The sequence below is a fragment of the Hylobates moloch genome, unplaced genomic scaffold, assembly GCF_009828535.3.
Source record: "Hylobates moloch isolate HMO894 unplaced genomic scaffold, HMol_V3 SCAFFOLD_15, whole genome shotgun sequence".
In the NCBI taxonomy this organism is placed as follows: Eukaryota; Metazoa; Chordata; class Mammalia; order Primates; family Hylobatidae; genus Hylobates; species Hylobates moloch.
In genome coordinates, this window is record NW_026652290.1 from 98696873 (window position 1) to 98707669 (window position 10797).

Sequence of the window (10797 nt, forward strand, 5' to 3'; positions counted from 1 at the left end):
GGTTCATGCCATTCTCCTGCCTCAGTCTCCCGAGTAGCTGGGACTACAGGCGCCCGCCACCACGCCCGGCTAATTTTTGTATTTTTAGTAGAGATGGGGTTTCACTGTGTCGGCCAAAAAAACCCCTGGATCCACGGCGGCACTCACGACCGGCATTCTTGGGCAGCGGTGCTGCCCCTCGGGGGAAGAGCCCCTGGACAGAAGGTGGCCCCTGCAGGGCCCCGTGGTGGCTAAGGACCTCGGCGTCCTGAGACTCTTCCTGCAACACCTTGGAACCATTTTCAACTCTGGTTTTCGAGAGAGGGAGCTGAGACCCAGAGAGGAGAACCTGCTCATCTGAGGTGACACAGCAGTGACAGAGCAAGTGTCTGAAGGCAGTTTTCAGACTTTGCTCCAAATCACCTCCTCCTACAGGAAGCCCCCTGGGTTACTCCTCCCAGCCCCACCCTGTACCCTGTTGATACCAGACTGAAACTGGGTTTATGGACCCTGGTGCCGCACCTCCTTCCTCATCAGCCAGTTGGCTCCATCTGAGGGGCAAAGGTTCCCTTGTGGGGCCAAGACTCAGACAAGGAAGCTGTGCAGGCTGTGCAGCAGGGAGGGCCCGGTTCCCTTTTCCCATCCGTCGGGGTTGCAGTTACCCTTGAGTCATCTCAGCTCCTTGGGCTCCTGGGCGGAGCTCCACCGGCAGACGTTGGGCTGAGTCCCTGCTGGCTGCCCGGGATCCCAGGCTACTACTTCGCCCCCACCCGAGGACCCAGGCCAAGTCCCCAGTCCCGGCCTGAGGCTGCTTCCACCTGCACTCAGCCACCCTCCTCCGTGTCCCCAAACCAGCCCCCAGCCCCATGGAGGTGTTTACTGCCCATAGCCTCCCAGTCAGGGGCCTGGTGGAAGGTAGAAGCCTCTGGAATTCCCAGGACCATGGAGGGGCCCCTCTGGCCTCTGACCATGGGGATGCCAACCCGGCCCCTCCCTTGGAGGGTTCTGGGATTTGGGGTTCAAAAGTCCCGGCAGAGTTCAGGGACAAGGGCCTCTGCTTTCCCAATGGGTGCGCTTGAGGCCCCAGAGCACCTAGCGGGGGCAGAGGGAACGGCGCCCCAGGGAGGCTCCGAGGGTGATGGTGTGGGGCAGGGGGCCCCCCTGGATCCCAAGTGCCTCCAGGCAAGCAGACCCCACCCACAGACACACGACACCCCCACGCCAAATGTGGATCCCACCGCCCCACGCAGAATCCCCGCCCGGCCCGGCCCGGGGCGCCCCCAGCCTCACCCGCCGGCTCCTGGCTCCACAGCCTGCAGCCTCAGCTCTGGCTCCTCAATGGGCACAGAGGCCTCCCAGCTCTGCCCTGCCCGCCAGGTTGCCAGGGGACAGAGGCCCCACCCAGGGGAGGCAGGTGTGCCCCCTCCCCCCAGCCCCACCTGGGATCAGGAAACAAAGTCCAGAGGAGGAGGAGGGAGAAAGAGGATACCAGGCTGGGCAAGGGCGGGCACTGTGCCCGCTGCAGGCTGCTCCTCCGCCCCCAGGGCCTCCAGGCGGCCCCGAGGAGCCAGAACTCAGCCGAAACCTCCCTCGGCTGCCTGGCCCTCCCGCCGCCTCTCAGCACCACTCAGACAGGGTCAGCAGGTGCCCAGGGCCACACAGCAGCTCAGCGTCCACAGTGGCCTGTGTCTCCTGGGGGATCGGAGGGGCTGGGTCCCAATCCCGTCCGTGCCTTCTGGCCCAGCCCACCCCTTGGGGCAACTCCCCTAGACAGCCCCCTTCCTGCATAAACCAGGTTTGGCAGACTCGGGGGGGTTCGGTGTGGCCTGAGTTCTGATCCCACCTGACCTCTCTTAGCCCTGTTTTCTCCTCCGGGACATGGGGGAACATCACACCCAGGCTCCCTCAGGGCTGCAGGGAGGAATTCCCCAGGCCCCATCCACATAAGAAAACCATATGAAGGCCGGGCGCGGTGGCTCACGCTTGTAATCCCAGCACTTTGGGAGGCCGAGGCGGGCGGATCACGAGGTCAGGAGATCGAGACCATGGTGAAACCCCATCTCTACTAAAAATACAAAAAAATTAGCCGGGCATGGTGGCGGGCGCCTGTAGTCCCAGCTACTCGGAGAGGCTGAGGCAGGAGAATGGCGTGAACCCGGGAGGCAGAGCTTGCAGTGAGCCGAGATTGCGCCACTGCACTCCAGCCTGGGCGACAGAGCGAGACTCCGTCTCAAAAAAAAAAAAAAAAAAGAAAACCATATGAGGGGGCCGGTTGCGGTGGCTCACGCCTGTCATCCCCAGCACTTTGGGAGGCTGAGGTGGGCGGATCACTTGAGGCCAGGAGTTCGAGATCAGCCTGGCCAACATGGCGAAACCTCGTCTCTACTAAAAATACAAAACTTAGCGGGGCGTGCTGGCACACTATTATAATCCCAGCTACTTGGGAGGCTGAGGCAGAAGAATCGCTTGAACCCAAGAGGTGGAGGTTGCAGTGAGCCGAGATCACGCCACTGCACTCCAGCCTGGGCGACAAGAGCGAAACTTCAACTCAAAAAAAAAAAGAACCGCAGAGGCCATCAAAAGACCCAGGCCCCCCTGAGAGATGGGGACGCAGAGGCCCTCAGGCACCCATGGTCCTCCTGGATTCTTGGTCAAGGCGCAGAGGCCTTGCTGGGACTGTGGGGAGCCCAGCATCTGTGGGGAAGCCGGGCCACTGGGCCTAGCGCCGTCTATGAGGGTGGGGAACACAGCTGAGGGGGTGGGGACTTCAGTTCCCCAGGCTGGGGCTCTGTCTTGACCTACCCGTTGGCTGCTTGTGGAGCCCCTCTGAACCTCAGTCTCTTCTTCGAGTAAAAAGGTCCTCAGCTCTGAATCCAGCAGGGCTGCTCAGGATGGGGTGCCTTTTTTGTGCTGTTTTTTTTTGAGACGGAGTCTCGCTCTTGTCGCCCAGGCTGGAGGGCAGTGGCACGATCTCGGCTCACGGCAACCTCCCCTGTTCAAGCAATTCTCCTGCCTCAACTTCCTGAGTAGCTGGGATTACTGGCATGAGCCACCACGCCCAGCTACTTTTGTATTTTTAGTAGAGACAGGGTTTTGCCACGTTAGCCAGGCTGGTCTTGAACTCCTGACCTCAGGTGATCCCCCACCCCCCACCTCAGCCTCCCAAAGTGCTGGGATTACAGGCGTGAGCCACGGCGCCCGGCCAGGATAGGGGTGTTTAAGGACAGATCTGGATAAAGGGCCCCCAAAGGACAGCGTGGCACCTAACGCTGCTGGGTGTGTGAAAGCTCAGGGTGCGAGGCCTCACGGCGCCTCCCACCACCCCCTTCACATCCTTTTCTCCCTGGCTTGTAGACAGGGAAACTGAGGTACAGAAAGCTTAAAATCGCGCCCCAGGAATGGCCCGGGGTTAGGCTGGAATTGGAACCTGAGTTCCCTCATCAACACTCTCTACCACACTGGAAAACTGAGGCCCCAGCAGGGTGGAGGCTGGATCGCCCATGAGCTGGGGGCACCGTGGAGACATCCCATACTTAGGAGACAGCCCCCACTTAGGGCTCCGAAGGCCTATTTTATCTTATTTGAGAGAGAGTCTCGCTCTGTCGCCCAGGCTGGAACGCAGTGGCACGATCTCAGCTCACTGCAGGCTCTGCCTCCCGGGTTCAAGCGATTCTCCTGCCTCAGCCTCCCGGGTAGCTGGGATTACAGGCATGCGCCACCACGCCCAGCTAATTTTTTGTATTTTTAGTAGAGACGGGGTTTCAGTATGTTGGCCAGGATGGTCTCGATCTCTTGACCTTGTGATCCGCCCACCTCGGCCCCCCAAAGTACTAGGATTGCAGGCGTGAGCCACCGCGCCCGGCCACGAAGGCTTATTTTACAGATGGGGAAATTGAGGCCCAGAGGAGGCAGCGATTTCTCCAAGACCACAGTGTGAGACAGAGTGGAGCTGGTGGGGGGGCACCTTCCCGTGAGCGTGACACTGGTCTCTACAGGCACCTCCTCCCCAGGCCTCCTGTGTACTTCCCAGGGGCCGGCTTCTCTGCAGAGCTTGTGGGTGTCCAGGGGACCCTCTGTCATCACCCAGGGGCTGTAAGCCCAGCAAAGGGAGGAACAAAGGACAGGAGGGGGCGGCTGCAGAACCCAAGGGCCCCCCAGGAAGCCAGGCCTGCCCCCCACAGCAGCCCCTTACCACCAGGCCTTACCTGCACAGTGGGGATTCCAGCGCCTCCCACCACCCCACGGCGCCCAGGGTGAGCCCAGCAGGTGTGAGCGGGTGCAGGCGGGTGAAGCCAGCTCACCGGAACCCTGCTCAGCCTCCCTTTAATGGCTCAAAGGCCGGCAGGCCCCACCCCCTGGCCTGGCCACGCCTTCCTCGCCAGGTTGAAAGGCAAGAACTCCAGGAACTGGGGCTGTTCACGCTGTTTATTTGCTTCTCTGGGAAAATCAAGAACATCGGGGGGCCTCGTCACACACCAAAAGCAGAGGGGGCAGCAAGGGCACTTCAGCGAAGGCTCGCGGCTCGAGGGACTCGGGCAGACTCGAGGGAGGAGGAGGGGGTTCCACGGCTGACGCCCAGGTCACCCCCGAGAGGGCCTCTCCTCCCAGCCACCCAGGGGCAGAGCGGAGGCAGGGACCCAGGCTCCCATCCGAGGTGGCCCCTGTACCTGCCCTGCTGAGGCTGCAGGTGGTGACTGGACCAGGAGGTGGCCTGAGCACTGGGCACCAGGCTGGAGGTCCCTAGGGCAGGGACCAAGTTGGGGCCTGGTTGTCCAGAGCCAACGCGTGAGAAGGTGTCTGTGAGAATGTGCACGAATGTGCCTCTGGGGACGAGTGTAGCTGCCCCCAGGAGGCAAGCCCCTTGCCACTTCCAGTGAGGGGGGGCTGGGGGCAGGCTCACATTGGTCTGGGTGGCAAATGAGGGTCTCCTGCTCCAACCCAAGAGGCTTCCGTCCCAGGCTGTGTCCCTCCCTCCACTGCCCGGACAGGCTGCAAGCCCAGTAGAGCTGGCAGGTGGGGCCTGATCTCTGGGGTATGGTTGGGAAGACCCAGGACCCTGGTCCAAGCAGGTTGGAGAAGAGGCCGGGGCGGCCCCTGGGGTCCCCAAATTAGCACCAGGAGGAAGGAGGGCCCAGTGGGGGTGGGAGCTCGGGACAAGGAGTGGTTCACTTGGTCCCTGCCCCGTGCAGGGGGCAGGTCAATGACCCCTGGTTCACCCCATCTAGAAGACAGCCCAGGGGTTACCGGCCCCTCCCGGGTGGGGGCATGTCCCTGGGGTTCCCCCTCCCCCAGACTCCACTGTCCACTGGTTGGGCCCATACAGGGCATGGGGGGACAGCAGAGGGGCCCGTCCTCCACCCAAGACCTTGAGACCCCAAAGAGGCACGGCCTCACCCCAACTGCCTGAGATTGGGGGGCCAGCGCCTTGGCCAGGGAACCCCATGGAGCCCCACTTCCAGGGCCTGAGTAGGCCCCAGTACCCGCCCCCGGTTCCCGGGGCCCTCTCTGGTGGGGTGTCCCCTCAGAGAAAGGCACAGGCGGGAGGCCCAGAGGGTGGCAGGCTGGCCTGGGCCACGTGGAGGCCACAGGTCCCACCCGCCAGGACCCCGGTGGGCGCGAGCCGCGTCTGTGAAGCTGCCGTGACATGGGGGGTCCTCGTCTCGGGAAAAGCGGGCCTGTCCCGTCTCTCTCCTACCAGGCACAAGTGCACGGCTCTGGTTTGGGGGGAGTGTTGGGGCGTGGTGATGGGTGGGGGCCCCGTCCCTCTTTCCAGCGAAAGAAAACTCGGAAGGAACATGTAACAACACGCCAAGTCCTGGAGCCGTGAGGCTGTGGGTGGAGGGTGGGCAGGCGCCGGGAGGGGCCGGGCTGGTGGGTGTCTGTGGTGTGGGGTGGGGGCCGGGGTCTCGGGGGCCGGCTCACATGATCGAGCAGCATTTACAACGCTGCTTCTTCATGTCGAGGTCCTGGGGGTCGCTGGTGGTGGCCTCGGGCCCCGCCTGATTCTCTTCCCTGGAGGCAGCCTCCGTGGGAGGCTGGGCGGCACTGCCGTTGGGTGGTGCAGGTTCCTTGGGCTCAGCCGCGTCTTCGATGACCACCAGCTCTGCCGTGATGGTGTCTTGAAGACCCAGCACCTTCTTGGTCTCGGCCTCATCCTCCACGTTCTGGTAACCCATGAAGATCATCGTGACCGGCGGCTCCTGGCCGGGCTGGACCCCCGGCGGGCCGGACGTGGCCTCGCCTGGCTGTGCCTGCACACCGGTGATCTCCCGCCGGGGGGGCGTGGTCCGAGCTGCCTCCTCCACGGCCCCCCGGGTCTCTGCCGCCCCGGCCGTGGACCCTGCCTCGCTCAGCGTGACCTCGTCCGCTTTGTGGATGAGTTCGTCCACCTCAGAGGAGCTGAGGGGGTGGATCCCGTTCTCGGCGGTGCCGTCCACAGCATGGACCACTGTACAAGGAGAGACAGAGAGAATGACGCAGCTCCAGGCAGGAGGGACAGAGAGAGTAACATGGCTCGAGGCAGGAGGGAGACCGGGGCAAGGCTTGTATCCTCCTCCAGGCTAAAGAGGAAATCGCGAACTAGATTACACCGTCAGAACTGACAGACAATTAAAGCCCCTGTGGGCATCTGTGGATGCAGCCAAAGAGGTACAAGGAGGACAAAAGTTGTTTTTTTTGAGACGGAGTCTCGCTCTGTCACCCAGGCTGGAGTGCAGTGGCGCGATCTCAGCTCACTGCAAGCTCCACCTCCCTGTTTCAAGTGATTCTCCTGCCTCAGCCTCCCTAGTAGCTGGGATTACAGGTGTCTGCCACCACGCCTGGCTAATTTTATATTCTTAGTAGAGAGGAGGTTTCTCCATGTTGGCCAGGCCGGTCTCGAACTCCCGACCTCAGGTGATCTGCCCATCTCGGCCTCCCAAAGTGCTGGGATTACAGGTGTAAGCCACCGTGCCCAGCCAACAATGAGGAAAATTTATAAGCACAAAAGCATTTATTAGGAACCAAGAAAGAGTGGAAAGGAATGAATTGGGATTTCTTTTTTTTTTTTTTTTTGTGAGATGGAGTTGCCCAGGCTGGAGTGCAGTGGTGCCACCTCGGCTCACTGCAACCTCTGCCTCCCTAGTTCAAGCAATTCTCCTGCCTCAGCCTCCTGAGTAGCTGGGATTACAGGCATGCACAACATGCTTGGCTAATTTTTTGTATTTTTAATAGAGACGGGGTTTCACTATATTGGCCAGGCTGGTCTCAGACTCCTGACCTCAGGTGATCTGCCCACCTCAGCCTCCCAAAATGCTGGGATGACAGGCGTGAGCCACCGCACCTGGCCTGTAATTCCATATGCTTTAGCCAACTAGCTCCCACGCGATCACCCTGAAAAGCAGGGATTCTTTTCCGTTGTAAAGATAGCAAAAATGAAAGTTCAAAGAAGGGACACAACTGGGCCAAGGTCACAGAGCGACACCCCTGCTCCTTCCCGGAATCAGGCCTGTTTCTCTTCTACAAGACAGGACCACCCACCCTGAGGAACGGGAGGTCACACATCACAGGGATTTTTTTTCTTTCTTTTTTTTTTGAGACGGAGTCCCGCTCTGTCGCCCAGGCTGGAGTGCAGTGGCGCAATCTCGGCTCACTGCAAGCTCCACCTCCCGGGTTCACGCCATTCTCCTGCCTCAGCCTCCCAAGTAGCTGGGACTACAGGCGCCCGCCACCACGCCCGGCTAATTTTTTGTATTTTTAGTAGAGATGGGGTTTCACCGTGGTCTCGATCTCCTGACCTCGTGATCCACCCACCTCGGCCTCCCAAAGTGCTGGGATTACAGGTGTGAGCCACCGCGCCCGGCCTTTTTTTTTTTTTTTTGAGATGGAGTTTCGCTCTTGTTACCCAGGCTGGAGTGCAATGGCACGATCTCAGTACACTGCAACCTCCACCTTCCAGGTTCAAGCAATTATCCTGCCTCGGTCTCTAGAGCAGCTGGGATTACAGGCACCTGCCACCACACCAGGCTGATTTTTGTATGTTTAGTAGAGATGGGGTTTCACCACGTTGGCCAGGCTGGTCTCGAACTCCAGACCTCAGGTGATCCACCCACCTTGGCCTCCCAAAGTGCTGGGATTACAGGCGTGAGCCACTGTGCCCAGCCAATGTTATTCACTTTCAAGTGTAAATAGTTTTTAATTCCCAGTTTGATTGATTGCCATGGGAAGCCACAATTTATTTAGAAGGGTGTTTTTAAATTTCAGGGAGGAGAGGAACACAGAGCAGAAGATACAAACTCTGTAACCGTCCTAAAACCTCCTTGGCAGGCTGGGCACGGTGGTCACTTTCTGACAATGTTCTGTGTTTGAAAAGAATGTGTATTCTCCACTGGGTAGCATTTTATATATGTAATCAATGTTGCTAAATGTGTTTCTCAAGTCTTTCCAAATTTCCTTATCTGTGTCTCTCTGAGTTGACATTTCTTGAGCTGTGTTGGACTCTCCAAGGACTGGATTGCAGCACCCCACGACTCCCTGCTATGATCTGACGCCAGCCCTGGCTCACAGTCCTGCAAATTCCTTCTAGAAACATGGCTGCCTGGGCCACGCTGCGAGTTGGGAGGGACGCAAGTTGGGGCCCCAGGGACTCGCCTCCTCTCGTCCAAGGGTCAGGGCTCCTGTTCCTGGCTACAGGCCAGAAGGAAAGTGTTCTCCACTTTCAGTTTCGAAGCCCCCAGGCAGGGGAGTCCATGCTTCAAGGCCTCTCTGTGACTTTGGGCTGGAGGCCCAGAGGGCAGGGTGTGTCTGGATCAGGCGGAACTGAATTCAGTGTCTCCCACTGGCCGCTGCCCCAAGACAGGAATCCGAGCCCTCAGCTGCCATGGAAACCGATCACCTGCCCATTGCTAAGCAACCAGTGTCCAGCCTGGCAGGTCTGGAATCCCCAGGGACCAGGTAAGGCTGAGGAGGGTGGAGTGATGGGGGTGAGGACCCCTCACCTGAAGACGAGGCACGGGGACTTCCCAGGGCCACACAGCTGGGGAGAGCTGGAGCTGAGATGCCACCAGCACCACACCCCAAAGCCACTCCAGAGCTGGGCTGCGGGGACCCCTCTGACAGCATCTGGGGCACCGCAGAGGCCAAGCTGCCTCTGAGAACAGAAGGCTTTGGGAATCCAAACCACAGGGAGGACCCAGGTCACGCCACCAGGACAGCCACGAGAATGGGCTACAAGCGCTGGTGAGGACGTGGAGAAAACTGGGCCCTCGCCCACGACCTGTGGGAACGGGACGGTGCAGCCACCGTGAAAAATGTCAGTTCCTCACTGAGCTCCACACAGTCACCCCAGGACCCAGTAGTTCACTCCTAGGTGTACGCCCAAAGGCCTCGAAAGCAGGGGTGTGAACAAATACTTGCACACAAATTCCCCAGCATGCTACTCACAGTAGCCAAAGGGTAGAAACAGCCCAAATGTCTACAGATGGAAGAAGGAATACACCCAACATGGCCCACCCAACCCATGGAATAGTATTCAGCCATGAAAAGGAGTCAGGCTCCGACCCAGGCCACAGGGCTGATGCACCTTGGGGATGTCACACCCAGTGAGAGATGCCAGACAGAAGGCTACGTGCAGTGTGTGACCCCATTTCTTCTCTTTTCTTTTCTTTTTTTTTTTTTTTGAGACAGAGTTTCACTCTTGTTGCCCAGGCTGGAGAGCAGTGGCACGATCTGGGCTAACTGCAACCTCCGCCTCCCGGGTTCAAGTGATTCTCCTGCTTCAGCCTCCCAAGTATCTGGGATTACAGGAGTCCACCACCACGTCCGGCTAATTTTTTTTTTTTTTTTTTTTTAGCAGAAACGGGGGTTCCCCATGTTGGCCAGGCTGGTCTTGAACTCCTGACCTCAGGTGATCTGCCCGCCTCGGCCTCCCAAAGTGCCGGGATTACAGGTGTGAGCCACTGTATCCGGCCGTGTGATCTCATTTCTATGAAATGTCCAACACAGGCCAATCCAGAGAGACAGGAGGGGATGCGTGTGTGCCAGAGCTGGGGAGGGGAGGGGGGGTGGCGCTGACTGGGGAGGGGATGGGGGGTGACAGCTGACTGGGGAGGGGACGGGGGGTGACAGCTGACTGGGGAGGGGACAGGGGGTTACAGCTGACTGGGGAGGGGATGGGGAGTGACGCTGACGGGAGGGGATGGGGGGGATGGGGCTTCTCTCCTCTTTCTTGTTTTTGAGACAGGGTCTTGGTCGGTCGCCCAGGCTGGAGTGCAGGGGTGCCATCACAGCTCATTGCAGCCTCAGTGTCCTGGGCACAGGTGAGCCTCCCATTAAGGTGGAATTTTATGGTCTGCGAATTATATCTCATAAAAGAAAGAGAGGCTGGGTGCGGTGACTCATGCCTGTGGTCTCAGCATTTTGGGAGGCCGAGGCAGGAGGATTGCTTGAGCCCAGGAGCTAGAGGCTGTAGTGAGCTGTGATGGCGTCGCTCCACTGCAGCCCGGGCGACAGAGTGAAACTCTTTCTCCACAAAGTAAATAAATAAAAAGAAAAAGAGAGAGAGAAAGAGAGAGACTGGGGCTTTAGTGTGGAGCTTCCCTCCTCCTGGGATCCCTGGCATCTCCCACAGCCTGTTTGTCTCTTGACCACTAGGAGGAGCCCTTAAAACCAAATTAGACCTCAGCACCGTCAGGACCCAACACACCCAAGGCTTCCCAAAGCCCTCAGGACACGGCCCTGCCTGTCCCCCTGCCTCCAGGCAAAGCACCCTTCTCCTCCCTTCTTAAGCCCAGCTCAACTCCCTGACCAACCTGGTTCCCCTCACCCCCCGCAGCCGGGCTC

At 59.5% G+C, this 10797-nt stretch overlaps 1 protein-coding gene across 4 annotated transcripts in view; it reads right to left on the bottom strand.

Moving 5' to 3' along the window:
- Nucleotides 1-4386: 4386 nt before the first annotated feature.
- Nucleotides 4387-10797, bottom strand: part of PALM (paralemmin) — a 37922-nt gene continuing 31511 nt past the window's right edge. For all 4 annotated transcript variants that reach the window (XM_032178463.2, XM_032178465.2, XM_058428662.1 and 1 more), the window contains one exon: nucleotides 4387-6427. In XM_032178463.2, coding sequence (XP_032034354.1) covers nucleotides 5898-6427 — 530 coding nt within the window. In that variant the 3' untranslated portion in view covers nucleotides 4387-5897. The remainder of the gene's footprint in view (nucleotides 6428-10797) is intronic.